The following is a 22,176-nucleotide window of genomic DNA, read 5'->3' as shown; positions in this document are numbered from 1 at the left end:
CTGAATAATACCCAGAGTGCATCTTTTCTGAATTTTGATTACAAATTAAGTATATGTTGAAATAAAGCTTTAAAAATACACCTGGAAACATGTATTAGATAGCCAATTACTTTTCCTTCACAGAATTATCTTGGTCAACTTGTTAGGTACAGATAAAACTATGGTTAGAAGGAAAAGTGGCATAGAAAATTTTGATTTTACTTCGTACTCATCTAGTTGAACTTTACAATAGCTGCAGTTTTGACTCATGCATCCAGAGACAAGTTCACGAATTTAGCTGGAGAATTTAAATTAAATAAATATGTAATTAGTTTGGTTAATTATCTTGAAACCACTAGATTTAAAAAACCTATCCAGTTCATAAATTGAGGAAAGTTGTCATCCTTTCCTGGAATTACCTGTCTACAAAGAAGGAACAGAATTAGACTTATACAAGCTTGCCAACTTTCAAGACCATCAAGTCATCTCATTCTAACTTCAATATGCAAAGGATGAAAGGTTACTGGGATGGGCAGGATTGTGGTTTTAGTATCCATCTCCTCCAGCCTTAAAAACAAATTCAAGGACTCTGCTTCCACAGGAACAGTATTGTCTCAAAGATAGGATGAGTTCAAAAATCCTCACAAGAGTAATAGCTTCACTGCAGATTTATAAAATGCAACTTCTACTGACCAGAAAACAAGTTGTAATGTCCACATTTAATTACGATTACTGGAATTGTTTTGTACTTGTCCAATTCAATGTGTTTTTGGATTGCAGGCATAAAGATGTATAAACATAGATGTAAATTCTACATGGTGAAACCAAAATGTATAAAAATACCCTTTAATAAAATCTGACAATGTGCACTTTAACCACATGTGATTTTTTCTAATACAAATCTCAAATTGTGGAGTACAGAGGCAAATAAATAAATGATGGATCTTTGTCCCAAACATTATGGAGGGCACTGTATATAATGGCAGTGCCATTAATATGTTCTACAAATAGCCCTAGGGTCATGAGTAATCAGAAATTCAACTGGATCAGCCAGATAAATATGGTCGCTACGAGAACAAGTCATAGATGGTATTTCCTGTAGCAAGCGACTCACCTGACAGACCAAGGTCTTTGCACTATCTACAAGGCACATGTCAGCAGTGCAATGGAACATTTGGCACTTACTTGGGTGAATAGCTCCAACAAATCCCAAGAAGCTCAGCATCAACATAGTAAAGCAGGCCACTAAATTAGTATGCCATCGACCACCCCAAACATGATTTTCACCACCACCAGCATAATTGCTGCATGTGTACCACCCACAAAACACATTTGCCATTATTCATATAGGTTACTCAGAAAGCAACCCCAAGCCCACTATCTCTACTACCAACAAATCAAGAAATGCAAGGAAAGTAGTTGCACAAAAACGCCATCACCCAAGTTCTCTAATTCACATTCCAATTTGGAAATATACCTCAGTCCTTCATCGTTGAGTCTAAATTTCAAAACCACCTATTCAACACCACTGAGGGAGAGCCTACACCAAACAGACTGCAGCAGTTCATGGAAGCTCACCATCACTTTCTCAAGGGTGAAAATTTCAGACCTGCCAGTGAGCCCAGCTTCCAAAGCAAATAAATGAGCTAATGAATAATTTAGGCTTGTTTTACGGAAAAAAACCCCACGCATCTTACTCAAGAAATTAGTCCGTGTATATTATTGTTGAAACAATTCAGTTTTATAGAATTAGCATAAGCAACCTTAGGAAAACAATGATTAATGAAATTGTTTTCATAATGCTTGGGGGCCAACATTAATGTAACAACATTAATGCAGCATTGGGATGTTGAGAACAGGCATTATGAAAATCATGAAGTGAATGGTATGATAAACTGGATTAAATGTGTCATTATGAAATATCAATTAGCTCAGAGTTCCAAATATAATCCTGAATCTTTATCAGCCAATACTGGGTTTACTTTATCTTTAGCTTATTTTCCAGATGCCATAAATTATGGATGATGTATCAATAAATAAATATTCTTCTGCACCAAATCTAGTACATAGCCAAAGAAAATGCCTTTTATTACAAGGCTGCAATACGTGTATCTGTGCTTTATACCCCCATCCTCAAAAGCCCATCATTCATATATAAAAGATATGATCCCTGCACATTTACTTATTGGAGGTTACCCATGCGAGATTGCCTTGTTGGCTTTATTACTGGGGCTAAAATTTATTTCAAGAGATCAATCGATGCCCTAGTGATAGCAGCCAGCTCAGCACTGAGCAGTGGTTGAAGGCGCACTGTGTGGATTTGCAGAAATCACTTGTGATGGGGAATTGTCATCCCACACCAGAGTCAAATATTGCATCATGTAACTGCATCTGTATAATTAGTTCTCTGCAAATAAAACAAGAGACTAAATGGCAAGAACACATTTGTCCTTTCATCTTGAAAACAATATCCACATCACAACAGATTGCTACAATGGCAAGGTTTTTTTTAAATTCAATATATTAAAATGGAAAACAAGAAGCAATGATGAATAATACAATGATCAAGCAACTGAATTCCCCAACTAGATCTTTGCCTCATTATTCACCCACAGGCATTCAATAATCTGTACATAATATTTTTGTATATATTCTTTATACACATACATTAAATACAAGAAATGTATAGAACTGTGTGCAGATAATTTCTCAAAAGGTGGAAGCTTGTAATTCTTTGTTTTTCTTTTACAAACACACTGGTTCATCAGTCCATCTTAAAGATTGTGCTAAACCTTTTAATAAACTTCAAAAAGGTTTGAATTTTAGGCTATTTGCAAAGATTCAGTACCAAGTTAACCCATTGGTCTAAATTATTAACAAATCTGCAAAGGTCGTGTTGACAAGGAGAGGTTGAGGTGGATGGTTGGAAGCAAGATGTACAAATCAGGTTTTCATTTGTTCACTACATGCAAGAGGTGGTGAGGACAATTTCCGGAGCAAACCAAGTTATTATTATGAGTTAGTGAAAGGACATAATTTTTTTTCTCCCCTTTTCCTGACCTCACTGTCCCTCATCTCTTGTTAAACAAAAACAAAAAGTGCACAAGTCGTCATCTCTTCCTCCCGCATTGCTTTAGTCTTCTGAATATGTGATGACTTCCGCATGAGCCATCTCGTACTGGATTGCTTGCTGCTGAAGCTGCTGGATTTGTTCCTCTGTGGCTTCAGTCGTGTAGATCCCTTGAACCTGGGCCATGGCAGCATCTGCTACAGCTGTACAGGACAAAAGACCACAGCTTACCTTCTTTGTTTTACAAAATACATTAGTGAAGATAACTTAAAAACTAGGCGTCACGTCTACATTCTCATCCAAATTACTGATATAAACCATAAACAGTAAAGGGCCCAGCACCGACCGATGCACAACATACCATTAGTCACAGGCCTCCAGTACGAAAAACAATCTTCCACTACCACCCTGTTTACTTCCATGAAGCCAATTCTATAGTCAACAATATCTAACTGCTGATCAGTCTGAGAGGTATACATAGAGGAACATGAATGGACAGCAGATGAAACTATACAAAGAATGCTGGATTTGTGGTACACAAAACACTGCTGACGCTGTAAAACTGAAACAAAAATGAGAATGTTGGAAATACTAGGCAGACCAGACAGCATCTGTAGAGAGCAATACAGAGTGATGGCTTTCTATCAGAACTGGCCATGACTTTCCCTTCATACCAGAACAGGGCAAAAAGTGGTGGCTCACCTGTCACTGCTGAGTGTGCAGCCGCCTCCAACTCTGCTTGAGTCACTACCTGTCGGTCGGTGATTGGCACATATTGGATCTGTCCATCATGACTCACTGCAATCTTAATTGAAACAATAGCATGTAAACATATTGAGAGCCACAAAAGATCACAAGAGGCCCTGCAGAGCGATCCATCAAGTACAGAAACATGTGCTGCAACATGTAGGCATTGGGATAAAAGGTACAGATGCTGGGCAGTGGAATGTTTCATCTGCAGGATGTGAGAGGTCATGGATACCCACCTCTCACCTGCAGGAAATGTGTCCAGCTACAGCTCCTGGCAAACAGCACAGAGCAGCTAGAGCAGAGAATGCGGAAAATGTGGGAGACAGTACAGTTACCATGGGCAGGCCACAAGTACAGAATGAGTGAAGATGGGTGATCACCCGGGAGCACAGAGTGTTGGTGCAGAAGTCCTCTTTGTCAGATATATACCATGTTGGATACTGTTGGGGGATGGATGGCCTCTTAGGGCAGAACAGCAGCATCAGTCCGTAGCACTATGTAGGATGTCGCTACAAAGAAAGATGGGAACAGATTGACAGCAGCAGGAGATTCTATGGTAAGCTGGACAGATGGGCATTGCTGTGGCTGCAAAAGGGACTGCAGGTTAGTACATTGCCTCCATGGTGCCAGGGCCAAGGATGTCTCAGCAGATAAAGTACATTCCTAAGCGGCAGCGGGAACAGTCAGCAGTCATGGTACATGTTAGTACCTATGACATAGGTAGAAAGAATGCAACACGAACTTAGGGAGCAATGGAGCAGTTTAAATAGCTGGGCCACAAAAGGTTATAATCTCTGGATTGTTTCTGGTGCCACAAGATAGTGAGTGTAAATATGGAAGTATAGGTCAGATGAATAGGTGGTTGAAGAAATGATGCAGAGGGTTGAGTTTTAGGTCCTGAACCATTGGGACTGTTCCTGTGGTAGTTGGGACAAGGCATAAAATATTCACGCAACATGAAAAGAGAAGTAACAGAGGAGATGGCAATGCAAGGTGTCAATGACTGCATAAATTCAGTATTGAGAGAGGATATTGTAGAAAGCACCTCAAGCAATGCCAGAAAAAGGTAAAGATTAGGACCTCCAATTGTCATTGTGAGATATATAGGCAAATCTCTATTATATATAGAGATATATAATGTTAGAGATTAGCATTAAAAATAGTGTTCTAGTGCTTGGGGATTTTAATTTCCTGAATAGTAACTGGGATCACCTTAGTGTTAAAGGGCCAGATGGGATGTTTGAGATATGTTTAGGAGAGCTTTTTGACAGTTTGTAGACACACCAATGAGTAAAGGTGCATTACTGGATCTTATCGAAGAATGCTGCTTAAGTGAAAGGAGTGTCAACGGGGGAGCATGATGTGAATAGCGACCTTAACACAGAAATATTTTAAAGGGATATATTTTAATGGGATTCTGGAAAAAGATAGGGATAGACCTGAAATAAACATCTTTCAAAGCTGCCGAGGACATTAAGTTTATAAATTTAAAGTTGACATATTTTATATTTTATAAAACAAAATTGGTGTAAATAATTAAAAATGCTTTGAAGTAATAAAGACATTAAGCTTTACAGTATTGTTGCTTTGCAGGGCACATGAATGGGGTCTCTGCTCTGATACCAGCTCCAACCTGGTGTAGGATCAGACAGACAGATTCCCCAGCAAGAAAGGGCTTCAGTGAGGTCACCAGCACTGAGGAGTACTGCTAGAAACACTCTGGGACCTGCTTCAGGGCTAAGAACCAAATGTCAGTGGTTCCCTTCTGACTCACTGATGTAGTCAACATGATTCAATCCTTTGACCATGGAAGCAGGGTATTCACTCATCTTATCTACCCAGTGGCAATGCAATTAGTTGTGGATAACCAAGACCTTTCTTCTGGAGATTAAAGTTATCAATGCATGTTAACCACATGTTACGCTGGACAAGTCACCCTGGAAGCATTGTTACACATATCACTCATAGAAATGCCAGTACATGGATCCGCAACACAAGCATTGACAGCAGGGAATGCACACTTTTTTTGCTGTCAAGAATAACAAATCATGAACAGTTTAGGAAACCTTGACATACAAATCATGGTAAATATCTATTTTTAATCAGCTTAATTTCACAGATGAGTTGCATTTCACAGGTGAAGAGCCTTACCTGCTGTCCCTCCAAGACCTGGTGTATTTGTGGATCAGATTCATATTGTATGTGGTGGATTTGACCATCTTGAACCTGTAGAGAAAAATTGTAAATTAGGAAGTGTTCGAGTGGAGCCAGCATTATTCCTCCCATGGTTTATATGCATACTGGGCACACAAAATACAAGTTACAAATCATCCCAGTAGGTTACTTCAAATCATTGCCATTTCATGTAATACTTCTTTCTGTGTGGAAGAGCGTTTGGCACAGAACATGTGGAATCTGATTACGAGCTCAACTATTAGGCAAAAGGAGAATCACTGGAATAGGTATAATTTCCCCTTCTCCACCCACTCAAGAGGTTAGTTCATTCCCATGTTTTCAGCCTCTGTTTTAGCTGTCAGGAATTGTAAAATAACACATCTGCTTTTCAACCTTATGGGGAATGTTACATAGCCACAGAACCAGAATCATAAATAAAGTTGGAATTAATCAAAAGCCAGTCACCACTTTAATGTTCTAGCCCAGCCAAGAGTTACTTTTGAAACATGTTAAGTATGCCAACACCCCATTCTTGAACATATTTTGGTGCTCTTTCTGCATGCCAGTTTCTGACAAACTTGTACGACAAATCAGAATAAATTGACACCCACCTGAATATGGTGACCATCAGGGACAACCACGTACTCCTGTGGAACAAGATGCTGTACACCTTCCTGTGAAATTATGTATTGCACCTTCAGAAAGGAAAGAACATCAAGAGATTTAGGAAGAGAGCACACATTCATTATCTCAGTGAAATACTACATTTCTTTCAACTCTAATCCCTACTTTTATACACTCACGACTATGCAGCCAAATTTGGCTCCAACTCCATCTACGTTTGTAGTTGACACCATAGAGGTGGGCCAGATTACGTACAATGATGAGACAGACTACAAGAAGGAAATAGAGAATCTAGTGGCATGGTGTCAGGACAATAATCTTTCCCTCAATATCAGCAAGATGAAGGGGCTAATTATCAACTTCAGGAAGCGTGATGGAGTACATGCCCCAATCAGCATCAATGGTGCCAAAGTGGAAATGGCCGAAAGCTTCTCGTTCCTTGGCCTAAATATTACCAACAAACTGTTGTGAAAAAACACATTGAAGTGACAGCCAAAAGGCTAGAAGGCTCACCAATACCTCTAGTTCCTGAGGAAATTCAGCACGTCTTCACTTACTCCTACAAACGTCAACGGATGCACCATGGAAACAATACTGTCAGGTCACATCACTGTTTGGTTTGGGAACTACACTGTCCAAGACTGCAAGAAATTGCAGAGATTTATGGATTAGCCCAGTCCATCACACAGACCAGACTCCGTACTACTCAACTCCATCCATAACCATGCTGTCTCAGAAAAGCAGTCAACATAATCAAAGACTTAACCCAACCCGGTCATACCTTGTTCATGCTCCTAATGGGGAGCAGATACAGAAGCTTGAAAACGCACATCAGCAGACTTCTCCCGCTTATCAGGCTTCTAAATGGTCCCTCCGCAAGTTAGGGTTTTTCCAATTTACCTCTATCCTATTGAGGACACTGGGCTTTGAACTATCACTACAATACTGTGAACTCGATTCTGCACTCTGTATCTTCTCCTGCACTCCACCTATTTGACTTGAGTTTGAGTTCTTGAGTTTGACTTGATTGTATTTATGTACGGTATTATCGGATTGAATACCAGGCAGAACAAAGGATTTCACTGTACCTTGATGCACGTGACAATAATAACACAAGTGTTTGTAACTATATGGAAATTTGCAGCACCAAATAGCTCAAGGTAGTATTCATTTTGACCATGCCAATCCAAAATTTAGAATTTCAATTCCATCCGATGTTTGTTATAAATGACTACTTTGGGGAACTGAGATAATGCACCAATACCTTCTCTTCTATAGCCAGTTTATAAAAGATTGACTACGAGTCAATTTTACATATAACTCCAGGTAATAAAAAAAAAGCAGCAATAGTTAATTTCAAACTTTTCACATCGCATCTAATTTTCTATTCTGTAGATAGCCTCACTATTTTAATCACAAAAGCATACCTAGCAATTTTTATTTCCACACTTGTAAATTAACGAATTATTCTTTTAGAACACATATCCAGCAATTTAAACAAAAAAAGAATTAATCTATTTCTGGCCTCAAATCATCTATTCAATGTCAAGGGTCAATCCTCCCAGCGAGGATATTAAATCAAAGATGCCCACATGCATGCACACAGCATTAGTGAAGCCGTGATCCCCAGAAAACCCTTTGCTCTGTCATTTGGTCACTGAATTTTCCCCTCACACAGGAGTTTGAATACCAGAAGTTCATTCAATGTTATTTTAGCATTAGTATTAACAAACTCTTTTGATCCGAGATTCAGGAGCAAGGTTTTTTTTTTTACATTATCAAAGGAACAACTGTCCAAGGACACGAGAAGGTCAAAGGTTTCCTTAATTAAGGGTCCAAAATATCCTGGATCTTTCTAGCAAAAGGCCAAAATAAGTTAATTATGCTAAGGTTTGTTTATTGTTTTGCATTCCCAGCACTATCATGCATTGACACAGCTTTCAAACCAAGATGATTAACTTTTGCATAATATTAATTTGGCGCACCTTGGTAGAGATGACATGACATGCCCAAAACATGGCTATCATGGACAAGCATCATCACATACCAGATCCAGCTGTTGCGCTATAGCCACTAGATGCAGAACCTCAGTAGGAAAGCAATAAGACCTCTACAGGACTCTGAATCTAAGCAGATTTCTCTAGTAGATATAGATCAACAACTTTTTGCTTTGCAAAATGTATACATTAGGTGGCGAATATCTGAAGGGGCAGTCACTATTATGAGACAAATGAGAAACAACTTCCCTAAAATTTAAAACAACCACATCAAATGACAAAAAACGGCTCATGTTTACACCTATATCAACAACAAAAAAAATCCATTGACATACAAACATAAAATAATGAGACTACAATTCGTTATTGTCATGTATGCACAGCACAGCGATTGTTTTTTGCACAACCACAAATGTTTTACAGGTTTTATATATATAAAACTGAAGAAGGGTCTCGACCCGAAACGTCACCCATTCCTTCTCTCCCGAGATGCTGCCTGACCTGCTGAGTTACTCCAGCATTTTGTGTATAAAAAAATATTATTGGGTCAATGTTGTTACAATGTTTTAATACGAATATTTGGAGATCCTTTAGATATGATTTAATCCAAGTGTAATCAGACAATGGGAGGAGTTGGCTGCACCTAACGGCTGCGGCTCTCTGGCAGTCTGTTGTCTTTTTTTCTTTTTTTTTTGTTTGTGTCGGTGTTGGGATGGTTTTTGTTTCTGTTTTTGGTTGTGTATGTGTGGTGGGGGTGTGGGGTGTGGAGGGTGGGGCGGCGGGGAAACCTTTTTTTATTAGGTCTCTTCCCCGGGGCGCAGCTCGCCCGCGGGGCCTTCCATCGCCCGGCGCGGCTCGGCTGCGGGACTTAACATCGCCGGCGCGGCTCAGCCGTGGGACGTTTCAGTGCCCGGTGCGGCTCGGCCGCTGGACTTAACATCGCCCGGTGCGGCCGCGGGACGTCTCAGTGCCCGGCGCGGCTTGGCCACTGGACTTAACATCGCCAGCGCGGCTCGGCCGCGGGACGTTTCAGTGCCCGGTGCGGCTCGGCAGCGGGATGTTTCAGTGCCCGGTGCGGCTCGGCCGCGGGACGTTGCAGTGCCCGGTGCGGCTCGGCTGCGGGACGTTTCAGTGCCCGGTGCGGCTCGGCCGCGGGACGTTTCAGTGCCCGGTGCGGCTCGGCCGCGGGACGTTTCAGTGCCCGGTGCGGCTCGGCCGCGGGACGTTTCAGTGCCCGGTGCGGCTCGGCCGCTGGACTTAACATCGCCCGGTGCGGCCGCGGGACGTTTCAGTGCCCGGTGCGGCTCGGCCGCTGGACTTAACATCGCCTGGTGCGGCCGCGGGACGTTTCAGTGCCCGGTGCGGCTCGGCCGCGGGACGTTTCAGTGCCCGGTGCGGCTCGGCCGCTGGACTTAACATCGCCCGGTGCGGCCGCGGGACGTTTCGGTGCCAGGGGCGGCTCAGCCGCGAGGCCTTCTATCCCCTTGCGGGGGCTGTGCGTGTCGTTTGCCTCGGTAGGGGTCGAGCTGCCTGTCCGTGGGTGCGGGGGGAGGAGAGGGGAAGTTTTGTTGCCTCCATCACAGTGAGGGGGTGTTTGGAGTCACTGTGATGGATGTTTGTGTTGGGGTCGGGTGTCCTGTGTTCTTTTCTTTTTTGCTGTGTCTTGTGTGACTGCTGAAATTTCGTTCGGTGTTTGTGCCGAGTGACAATAAAGTGTTGTTATGTTATGTTATGTAAATTGACAGTTTATTAGGCAAAGCTGGATAAACTATTCAAAAACTAACACGATAAATAGTTTACTAAATTACCTGGTTATCTCCTGTTACCAAATGTTGAACAGTCTGCCCATCGGATGTTATATGTTGGATGTATGTGGTCTCATCCTAAATTTATGTTCGGGGATAAGGGGATAGCAGAGGAAGAAAGAAGAAAATCATAACACAGCAAAAAAAATTAAAGCAATTTGATAATGAGCCCAGGTTTACCTTAGCCCACTCACAAAAGTCTCAAGATAATAAACACAACACAACAGACAATACCCACCTGGTCAGAAATAGCCTGTTCTTGGGCAACAATGATGTGGTCCTGGGCCAATGCCTGGAATCGATCTGATGAAATTACAGCATCATCAGTCTGTAGAGCTGTAAAATAATTTTCCTCAGTTAGTAGAGGACTCAGAATTACTTCAGGCTTTTTAAACAATATCCAAGCTTATAAAACTGCAAATCCAGAACAATATCTGGAAGTGAGCAGAGCAGGATGGCTCACAGCGAGAAGATGCATTCCACAGATTAACAACATGTTCAGTCTGTGTACCAGGGAGCTGATCTTAGCTATGTCTCTTGCAGCTCTCAAGATTGGGAACAAATGCTATGATGTCAAAATTTCAATAAAGATTACTTGCAGGAGGTAACAGATGATATCTTGTGCCACGGCAGAGTAACACGGTAGAATTAAGAGATAGAGGGAAAGGGAGGTTGAGTCTGATGAAAAGCCATGATCTTACTGAAAGGCTGAGCAAACTCCAGGGGTTGCCTTCTTTTCTCAAGTTGTTATTAAGAGAAAGGGGAATGTGGTGAGTAACAGAACTGAAAAATAAATTATTGTTCAGGTAGATCAGTAGCATTGAATACCCATTTAATCAGTAAACTACAATCATATTCTGACAGATTGCCAGAATTTTCAGCATTTTACACTTTTGTTCCCTCCATCTGACTGATTTATCATTAGTTGGTTTCGCCTTCAGAGAATATTAAAAGTGAAGCTTACTTTGACCACAGACAACAAGAAATGGTCTGCCCGCATAGCTAATTCACAGCACGTCGCTGAACCCAAGCAGCAAAATGAGCACCAAATGTAACCACCAGTGGTGCTGTGAACAATATAGATTTTTTTGAACATGCACCTCATTTGACTGACATGGACTTCTAGGTTCTAGTGGAGAGCAAAAAGATCTGCAGGAGATGACCAAGAAGTTACTAAGCTGGCATTGAACTGCAGGAGGATAAGAGGACCAGATAGATTAATGTCTAGTCGTGCCCCCAGGGATGTATTCTTGAGCTACATAAAGTTTCAAGATCTCGCACATCTGCCCAAGGTCAGAAGAAATAGAAACAGATAACATCTGCCAAAAACGTTGCTGTCATTTAATTCACTCCTTTATCACTACTCAAACTCTGCCACCATGCCTCCAATGACCAAGAGGTCAAAGATGAGCGAGGATGACTATACATTCATACCTAACACCCCTCAAAATCCAGTTCCCATTCATCCCCATGTCTATTCTTGTGCACAAGATTCTAATGATTTAAAAATGCCCCCTTCTGCCTTTCACACTTAACATGACCTCTTCCTTGTACTTCCCTCATTTTGGCTGCACAAGCAACACTATGGCACCAGAGTCGTTCCATTCAGATGAAAAATATAGTAAGCGTGTCAATGCATCTACCAGTGGTATCCACAACATTGATCTAAGCTCATTACAAAAGTAGAAGGCAGGTCACAAGTCACCAGTTATAATTACTGTGCTCATTGGGTCAATTGATTCTCGTTTTTAAAGACTTGCTGTCTAAGCAAAACAGAGTAGTTCTGTTTGCTAATTTGTGAAGGAGGGTTTATTCGGACTGGCAGCTGCATTGTTTCTTACCGATTGCTTCATCATCACTATTCAGAATGACATGCTGCTGACGAGGCTTCTTCTGATGGGAGTCAGAGCTGTGCAGTCGCTCAATGTGAAACTTCAGATGGCCATTTCGATTAAACCTTCATTTAAAAAAAAAAGGAAATTACAAGAAGGCAATCATTTAATTGAATACAGTGATATTTAGTAGTATTACAATGGTGCACCATAGAACACGAGCATCCAGCGACATTGAACACACAGATACAATCTCTTTTCCTGGCAGAACATCCTATCAATGCATTGGACTGCATAGGGCAAAAACAAGCAAGGCAGGCTTGGTCACCCCAACCACCTGTGATAGATGCCACAGGATAAATATAGCAGAAAACTTTGGTGACAGGGAAACAATACTGGATAAGGGGGGAAATTATAAAGGCTTTGAGGTTGGAGGGCAAGGTAAGTGAACCCAAATACAAGACCTGGAGGAAAAAATAATTTAAGTTGCAAACAAAATTAAGGATGTCTTACTGGGTTACATTAAGTCTATAACTATCAAGTTAAGAAAAAGGAGGGGAACGAAGGAGAATCAAGGCCAATTTTTCCGTCATTGGAAGTGAGAAACAGCGTCCCACAGGATAACAGCAAAGTCAACAGAAACCTACTACAGACACATCACACACACAATTGCCTCTAATGCTTGAAATGATGTCCCCCAAAATTGCAAAGTTCCCAAATAGGGTCTAAATATTTCTAAGAAAATTGCAGTGGTGATGTGTGTGGGCACATGGAGAGAAATGGAGAATATTGATAAGATGGCAGATTGATTTAAAAGTACTGGATGGGATACCGTTCCTGTAAATGTGACAGGAGACACAGTGGAAACAGTGGAATATAATATTAAAAGATTATTAAAATTTAAATGAGGGAAAGTGGATTGATGGAAGGGAAAAGTGAATCAAATGGAATTTGACATTTACAAGGCATGAAGTACATCAATCTATGGATAAATCCTAAAGAAAAGGATCAAGAAATATTTTAAAAGATTTTTGTCAACAATTGTGTAATAAAGATTCTGTTCATTTATAGCAATAAGCGGAGCAAAATGTGCATTATAATGAAAGCCTAACCTCCAAAGGAATCTCGACAGAGGAAAGGGTAATATTTACCCTCTGCAGTAAATATTTAAAAAATGTTTTTTTTGTTGCGATAAGGCATTAAGTTCAAAAATGAAAGGAATTACCTCTGTCCACAGATATCACAGGCAAAAGGCTTCTCATTTGTATGTGTGAGCAGATGCCGCCGCAGATCCTTCTTGTTCTTGGATGCAAAGCTACACTGGTTACATTTGTGAGGTCTCAAGTTGGAATGCTGCAACATATGGTCCTGCAGGGCAAGACAAGTTCTAATTTTACTAGATCTATACAGAATAAAATCAGTTTAAACTGTTGAAAAGAATACATTGCATGTTATCTGTATGGTACCGTCAGCAAACCTTGGTTATGTGTTTCAGTGAAGAAGTCAAAGGCAGAAATCACAAAAGGTGCATTTCCCACATCTTGACATTCTACATCACTGTGATTCGGTGGATCAGGGGCCATGCTAATAGAGCCCCTTTAAGAGTCTATAGTGTTAGCTCTGGATATGTTAAAACCAAAATTCATTATCATACAAGTTAGTAATTGTAAGGGACCAAATAAGATGCAGAAATAATTTACTAACAGTCCCAAAACAAGGCACTTTATTTATATGGAATGGACTCAAAAACCCCAATTATGCTCTTTAAAACAGAGACGATTGAATATAATTTTTTACTCAAAACCATAAATGTTAAACTGAGAAGCCGTTTCCATTGGTGGGATGTTTGAGAACTGGAGGGCCGAGAATTACATAAATTTGCTTAAGAATCATAAGCAAATGATCTTCATACAAGTTGTTATAATGTAGAATTCACAGTCTGAAAGGGTGGTGATAACAAGTACAATTGTAACTTTCACAAAGGGATTAGAAAAAGTACTGACAAGGGAAAAAACCCTGCAGGACCAAGTGTTAGGGAATAAGATCAATTGGATTGCTCCTGGAAAAAATATAGCTAGCAACCTATGTTGCTTTGATTTGATGATTCTGATTAATTATGAATCAACAATGATGTGAAAAACAGAAAGGAGGCATAATGTTTAATAAAAAGTGGCAAAAATGTTGAATAGGTCACAGTTTACAGCCATCTGATGAAACCCGAAACACTGAGATATTAAAAATAATCTGGAAAGAATCGGAATACTTACTCGAACCTCTGGCCACGTGTTGCCTGCAAAGTTACAATCAAGACATTTGAAGCCATGTTCACCGGCATGTGCTCTCTTGTGACTCTCCATCTCTGCTCGCCCATGAAACGATGCTGTGCATATTTTGCAGGAGAATTTCTTCATTGATGACTGCAGGCTTGAATCAACTGGTGGAGATGTGATGTCACCTGCAAACTGGGAAATCAAAGAAGAAAACTGAAATATTTAAACTTGGTCTCCTCTCAGGCAGGTCTGAAATCATCAGTTTTATTGCAATGAATAGAAACAGATGGGATGCATGCACAGCAGTGGTGAGTCACTAGAGTAACAGTCATGTGTAGGAGGACTATGACCTGTATCTATCCTGTATGGGAGTTCAGATACCAGGATGTAGAGCCAGATGCAGTTAATTTTTGCTCTCTAACTTTATAATTTTGAAACCTTCAGATCAATGCTCCAACCTGTACATTGGAATATTTTGTCATTTAGTGCCACAAAATATTTTGGATAGAAATGGTGACCATTGATCGTCCATGGTGTCACTTGTTGGAACTTCAGGATATGCAAGCTCATAATGAGATGTGATAACAAGAATCTCAGTGTTGTTATCCCATTGCATTATTATGCAGTGCAAGATTCAGCCCATATTATGCTCCTCACTACGACAGTCAAGGAACAATTGAGAAAATATGAACCACCAGGGCATGATAGAATAGAGGCTAATTTACTGAATTTGCTGCCATACATCAACCTTTCATCATAAGGTCATAAGTGATAGGAGCAGAATTAGGTCAATCGGCCCATCCATTCTACTCTGCCATTCAATCATGGCTGACCTATCTCTCCCTCCAAACTGCATTCTCCTGCCTTCTCCCCATAACCCCTGACATCCATACATATCAAGAATCTATCTCTGTCTATCTCCATCCAGGGACTCAAGTTAGAAGCCCAACATGGCAGAATCACATAATTAAACAGTTTTGGAATAAAATTAATAAAGACTTAGTAGTAGTAACCATGAAATTAAGGGATTGTTGTGAAAATCCACATCAGGAAGGAAATTTGCCATCCTTGCCTTCTCTGCCCCACACATGAATCTAGACCTTTGCAATGCAGTTGTGCCTAACTATTTGGGGCAATTAGGATGGCCAATAAAAGCCAACATTGCCAATAATGCTCACACCAGTAAGTGACACAAAAGGCTCATGTTATCTTTTTTATTGGCAATTCAAATGGACTTCTTGCTGATACCGGAACATCTCACTGCGCAGCTTCTGAAATGGCTGCAGACTATGTTATATATTTTTTAATTATGCTCATGGGGTATAAACATTGTTTAGATAGCGATGGTCGGTATTTTTGTAGTAATAGCTGCAAGACAGGTCACATTCTGATGAGATTTTATGCTGGACTGTGGTATGCTGGCATAAATGTAAGAATATCAATGTCAGATCAGGAAAGGACAGCAGATTTCCTTCACTGACATCAATGAACAAAATAGATTGTCATGACAAATTGATAGCTTTAATGCCCATTTAATTAATTTCAATGTTTTTAATTATATATTCAGGTTTGTTGAATTAATATTATCTTGTTCATTAGTCCAGTACCGTAACACTATCAAATCCTGCAAAGCAGAGAAAACAGAAAAATCGAGAGGTTTTTTATAAACCACATACCTCAATTTGCTGAAACTGGTTCCCCTGCAAGTTTGTTGTCATGATAAAGCGACTCTGGTGTTGCTTTAACTCATCACCACTGACTAACACCGTGTGAGCCACATCCCCACTGCCACTGGAGCCACTACAGGATGAAATACAAAGTAAATTCTAGCAGCTGGATAAAAATATGCTGATACACAAAATAAAACATTTTATCACTATTAAATTCACAGTAATGTTCGAGTTTTTGGAGTTTACAATCCCCAAGTTTGAAAGTGAACCTATTACAGAACAAATGAAGACCTGGTCAACTTTACGACAAAGTAAATTCACTAGCATCCCTGGAAGGCATTTCTCATATACAGTATAAAAGGAAGATATCCAATCCAAGAGACAAGGTATTCATTGTCACCTGAAAGGATAGCAAGGACAGTGCAAGATGTTATTTTCCCAATTAACTTCTGATTAACTCAAGAAAAGCATGCAATTGGATGAAACAAAATGTGTTGTACTTCATGGCCGAAAAATAGAGTACAGAATTATTTCTTTAAAAGAAAACTGACTCAACAAAAACAGTAACAAATGGAAAGATGCCAAGGGAATGCGCATTACTACTATTCCTCAGAATCTCCTTGCTCTTTTTAATGCCAGTCAGTTAGATCATGGAAAGATAATCACGCTAGTAAACTCTCGTTGAGTAGAAGAAAATGTGAATCTCTCCGAATCAGTTTAGCCGGATAAACCTTTGTGAAAGTATCCAAAAATGTACATTTTGCCACTGACTTGGGAGCAATATTTTGATCATTCAAATCATGTACAATTAGAACTATCTGGAAATAATATATAAAAAACAAGGAAGCATGCCTTGATATTGTGTTGTGTTACCTGTAAACTGTGGTGGTTTGCTGCACCTCCTCACTTCCTGGTGTGACAATATTATATTCTGTGCCGTTGGTGTATGGGCTTATGGTGACCTGGGGGATTCCAGAACTATCTATGGTGGTAGTTTCATACATCTCCTGGACCACAGTCTCGCCATGCTCACCCACATGAAGTGCAACAATTTTGTGTTGGGGCGGCATGGTTAACTGCTCCTCCTCATGGTCTTGAGCTTCTTGCGTGGACTGGTCTTGGACTGTACTGTCTGACTTTAGTACTGCTACCTGAACAAAACACATGAACAAGAAACATACCAAAAGTGCTGTGAATATACCTCAACAATGCTTGCCCACAACAATTCAAAGGACCAGGATAATAATTGAACACATTCTGCAGTAAATATTTAAGGTCCATTAATAATTGATTTCTCCTCCAATTTAGTGGTGAGGGAACATTGAAAGCACACACAGTTTCACACACAGGTGGAAATATTTTGGGAAATAAAGTGTAGGCTTCATTCACCATGCAAAAAAAGAAGAAAAAAAAACTTGCAAAAACATTTAAATCCAACAGCAAGTTCAGGACATTCACATAAAAACATCACTTGTTGCCTCTGTATAGTGAAATGTGTGGAGCCGCATGGGCAAACATCATTATTGCCCTACTGATCTTAGCCACCAGTCATGTTTACAACCGTACGATGGCTGTATCACTTAACTGTGAAAATCACAAAACTGTGGAAAACAGTGATTCCGAATGCTGGCCTTTTCAAAGATCATTACTAACCAATTTATCATTCCCGAATATATCAGTGCCGAAGTACATCAGTGTCAATATCAGTTGGAAGAAAGTCTTAGTGAGAACCCATAGAACCACAAGAAATATTTTGGCCACTTCAAATGAGGAGTCTGTGACTGCATATGAAGCTGTGCAAAGAATACTGGTAGTCACCAAATGTCCCAAAACAGAATGCACTGTAAACAGTGTGGAATCCAATCTAGGAAATGCCCTTGGTATTGCTTTATCCTTAAGCAATTAAATTCATTAACAAGCTCTTGTAAAATGTACAAGAACAAACAGAATAAAACGAATTTAAGACCAAAGTAATCAAGGCTCACAATTTGCAATTTATTCAAATATCTTACTTTGGACAAACTTTATTCTGGAAATAACATTGCCAGAATTTTGATATATAGAAATGGCATGATTATTGGAAATAGGTAGTCCACTGGACATGTGCAAAGTTATTGCTTCAGGTTGCCAATCTTTCCATTAAACTAAAAAGTTAACTATTGTTTCTGTCTCCAAGACACTACCAAACCTGCAAAGTATGCCTTGCATTTGCTTTTAGTTTTGAGGGAAATCCAAGTAATAATTAAAACAAATAAATTCTTCACCTGTGTAGTTTCTCCCCTGAGAGTATCAAGTTATTACACATTTTAAATTGCTGACTGTTCTTTATATGAAACAATTTCAAAAGACACAATTTATTTATTAATAAGGTAAGGTTTACTTCAAAGTTCTGTACCTGTAACGAATTTGTAACCAGCTCCCTTGGCGTGCTCATATTCAGCAGGAGATCCAAGGCATTTTGTGCTGCGATCTCCGACGATTCACTTGCACCTGACAGATGAAAGATCATGTTCATTTACTATGGTTATGTCTTCTATCAATGAAGACGCAGAGATTGGGCAGTGACTAGATAAGCAATTGAGAGTAGGTACTTGAACTACAAAAATACATTTGAATTGACTTATAGATTCCAAGTTATTTGAATGTTAAATAAATTTCAAGGCCCAATGAGGGCAACAGGAATGGAGTGAACATTCAATGATTGAGGCGTATTCATCCAAATTTTGCACATATACAAAATATGCATTTTAAAGAATCATTCTTTCTTTTAAGATTGTCCTTGGAATCCATATTTTATTTTGCTCAACACCAATGTTCAAATAATCTGCTGTAAAATCTCTTGGCAATTGTTACCTTATTAATAGCACTATGCCAAATCAAATTGTATTACACATGGTTTATAGGGAGTAGTTTATATTTAAAGATCTCCAGAGTCAAAATTTGTTTTCTGCACTTTCAAAAATACTTGACAGAATTTCGTTCCACTCATTTACCTTGTTCATAAATGATAGTAGCAGTTCCCAAGGAATCCTGATTGACTATTGATGTTGGAACAGTGTGGTACGTCAGTGGCATCTGTCAATATAAAAGCACAGATTTTTGGAAAAGTTATATAGAGTTCAGGGGATTAAACATAAACTTCATTTGTGTCAATGAACATAAGAAATAGAAACAGGAGCAACTCACTTGGCTCCTAGCTACCTGCTCTGCCGTTATTGAGGAACACAGTGGATCTTTTACCTCAGCACCACTTTCCTGCACTGACATCCTTGATTCCCTTAATACCTAAAAATCTACCGGTGGGCCAAAGGGCCTGCTTTCACGCTGTATCTCTAAACTAAACTACTGGGGGAATGTATATTGCTACAGTGACAATGTATTTTCTTCTCCAATTTTCTGCTGCAAGATAATATATTGAATCTCAAGACAAGGATTGTAAATTCACATTTTTCGGTTATCTGCTGGGCCAGACTGTCTCTTAAAACCTACCATACTGTGCAGTGCTCAGTGTAAAAGTCAAAAGTGAAGTATCTATACAATTAGCTATCACTACATTTAGTGCAGCAATTCAATCACAAGATTTTGCATATTTTCAATATCTTGAATCTACTGAATTCAAGCGCCGGGCGGGCACTGGGAAGTCAGTCTAACCTTCATGCTCAAGTCTCTGGCGTGGAAATCAAATGTACACTCTTCTGACAGAGGAAAGTGTGATTCACTGAGCTACAAGTGAGATTGAATACTCAAAATCATAGGCATACTGAGAATACCAAGGTGAGACAAAGCACCAGCTGAAATAATTGCAAGTCAGGGTATGAAAGGCAGTAGGTATTGAAATTGGTCTCAACTCAACAATTTATATTTCCTTGGTTACAGGAGTAGTCCATCAAAAAGGCAAAGAATAAAGATAATTTGCATTAAGAAATCTTATTTGGAACACTGTGCAAACTACTGCAGAATATAGTTGTGTAACGGGTAAAGGGATTCAAAGTAAATGGTTCAATGGTCCTTTATTCCTTTATTGTCACGTGTACCAAGGTACAGTGAAATTTTATTTACCATACAGTCATACCAAAATAGCAACAAGATACAAAACTACTTAAAAATTTAAACATAGCCACAACAGCGGTGTGTGAGAATCCCTAGGGCACACAGCATAAGCTGAGACCCACAGCCATCAGTTCAATGTCCGGGCCACACACACACTCCTTCATCATGATGTGACCAGAGTTGTACTGACCAATGTCACTCTTACACTGGGGAAAAGACAGCTTACTGAGTAAAATCCTGCAGGTGATAAGCCAAATCTAAAAGATGTACCCTGTAAAAACTCAGTCAATCCAGCATCCATTTATTCAGAAACTCTGATGGTTCAGCATCTGCCTTATCAGCTGAAGGTTGCTGTGTTCTCCGTTAACTCACTGTGCTTCTGTTCTTGTGCTTTCTTTGAACTGAATGGCACCTTATTTCCTGTGCCTCTTTAAACACACTAGGTTCAGCAGAAAATGTATAATACTGTGTAATATCCCAAAACGTGAATGGTGTATTAAATATGAACAACATCTAATAGCGTGGAAAATCTGTGACCACCAAAGTTCTTAGTGTGCCAAACTATTTGGAGTTTTACTCAAGTGGAGACAAATAGCAACAAATTTTAAAGGAAATTGAATGTGCTCTTTGGAAATATCTTTGGTTAAAGAAAACCATTTTTATTTAACTGTAGTGGCTGGAAATGGGAACATGATCTTAACATTCATGTTGTTAAAGAGCGCCCATTAAGGCATGGGGAATTATTGGAACTGACATAAGTAATACGAGATTGGATTAGGAAGTATAATTTTTGAGCTTTTCAGGTACGTATTTTTAAGGATTATCAAAGATTAGAATGAGAAACTGGCTGTTTACCTCCCATTTCTAATTGAGCATATGTCTGGATTAATTAGGAAAAATTGCAAAGTACAGAGCATTTAATTCAAAGTTTGTGATACATTTTCTAACCAATTATAATGGGAAACAATAGTAACATTTACCCAATAAGCAAATTAAAACTTAATACCCTTCACACACAAACAACAGCCATAATTCAAAGAATATAACAGCCGTAGTTTCAACAGATAAGTTTAGCAACATGTGGGCATTCTACAATGGAATCCAAGTATTGCACTTACGATTGTATCCCGTATGCTCTCCTGTGTAGACTGCATCTGCTCATGTTGTTGTTTCAACTCTTCGATTTGCTGCAGTGTGAAGAATGGCCTTCGCCTTCGTGGTGGCTCCTCAGGATGGATCTTTGCCCAATCCTCATAATATTCTGGGTGACGACATTGGACATGGAGTCGCAGGTTCTTCTTGTGCTTTGTATTGAAATGGCAGAGGTCACAGGAAAACGGCTTCTCACCTAAGAGAATGTAGAATTTATACATGTGCAATTCCCAGACATTTTTTTGCAGTGTTCCTCCAAATCGTCAAAATACTGTCTAGTTTGGTTAAATAGGAACTTAATTCTATAAGAATATTAAACATCATATTTCAATATGCAGTACAACATTAACTATTTGATATGCAAGGTTTTTAACTTTGGATATCTCATTTGAAACAATAAGGTAGCGTTTTGATTTGTAGTCTTATATAGTTTGGTTAAAACATATGGGTAAGTTGGTTCACAGAAAATCTCCACACCAAATACAGCTGTTGCATTTGGGATTCACTGCTGCAAAACATATCAGCTTCTTCCTTGCAATTTTAAAATAATTTCAAATAGGACAAAGTCAAAGGAATATGGTTTCAGGATGATCAGCAATATGACCGGGCAAGGGGCAGTTAAAGTAAATTGTCCACCGGGAAGAAAAACTGAAAATTAAATGTTGGTAATAACAGGATTTGCAAGGCCTTGTGCGCAAATTTCAAAAAATCATTGTGCACGTAAAGTAGGTAATTGAAAAACTAAATCATACATTAACTTTTATTGCCAAAGAATTGGAGTGAATGAGTAAGGAAGATTGGT

At 39.5% G+C, this 22,176-nt stretch overlaps 1 protein-coding gene across 4 annotated transcripts in view; it reads right to left on the bottom strand.

Annotated features, from left to right (window-relative positions):
* Positions 1 to 877: 877 nt before the first annotated feature.
* The window catches only part of znf335 (zinc finger protein 335), a 61,115-nt gene continuing 39,816 nt past the window's right edge, over positions 878 to 22,176 (bottom strand). For all 4 annotated transcript variants that reach the window (XM_078418948.1, XM_078418951.1, XM_078418950.1 and 1 more), the window contains 14 exons: positions 21,341 to 21,570; positions 19,166 to 19,247; positions 18,568 to 18,662; positions 17,046 to 17,323; positions 16,179 to 16,302; positions 14,500 to 14,694; positions 13,458 to 13,600; positions 12,242 to 12,357; positions 10,639 to 10,736; positions 10,404 to 10,478; positions 6,586 to 6,669; positions 5,951 to 6,025; positions 3,752 to 3,854; positions 878 to 3,252 (listed from right to left, as the gene is read on the bottom strand). In XM_078418948.1, coding sequence (XP_078275074.1) covers positions 3,113 to 3,252; positions 3,752 to 3,854; positions 5,951 to 6,025; positions 6,586 to 6,669; positions 10,404 to 10,478; positions 10,639 to 10,736; positions 12,242 to 12,357; positions 13,458 to 13,600; positions 14,500 to 14,694; positions 16,179 to 16,302; positions 17,046 to 17,323; positions 18,568 to 18,662; positions 19,166 to 19,247; positions 21,341 to 21,570 — 1,838 coding nt within the window. In that variant the 3' untranslated portion in view covers positions 878 to 3,112. The remainder of the gene's footprint in view (positions 3,253 to 3,751; positions 3,855 to 5,950; positions 6,026 to 6,585; positions 6,670 to 10,403; positions 10,479 to 10,638; positions 10,737 to 12,241; positions 12,358 to 13,457; positions 13,601 to 14,499; positions 14,695 to 16,178; positions 16,303 to 17,045; positions 17,324 to 18,567; positions 18,663 to 19,165; positions 19,248 to 21,340; positions 21,571 to 22,176) is intronic.

This window comes from Rhinoraja longicauda, chromosome 22 (assembly GCF_053455715.1).
Source record: "Rhinoraja longicauda isolate Sanriku21f chromosome 22, sRhiLon1.1, whole genome shotgun sequence".
In the NCBI taxonomy this organism is placed as follows: Eukaryota; Metazoa; Chordata; class Chondrichthyes; order Rajiformes; family Arhynchobatidae; genus Rhinoraja; species Rhinoraja longicauda.
The sequence above is the reverse complement of the archived record's forward strand: the minus strand, read 5'-3'. Positions and strand labels throughout refer to the sequence as shown.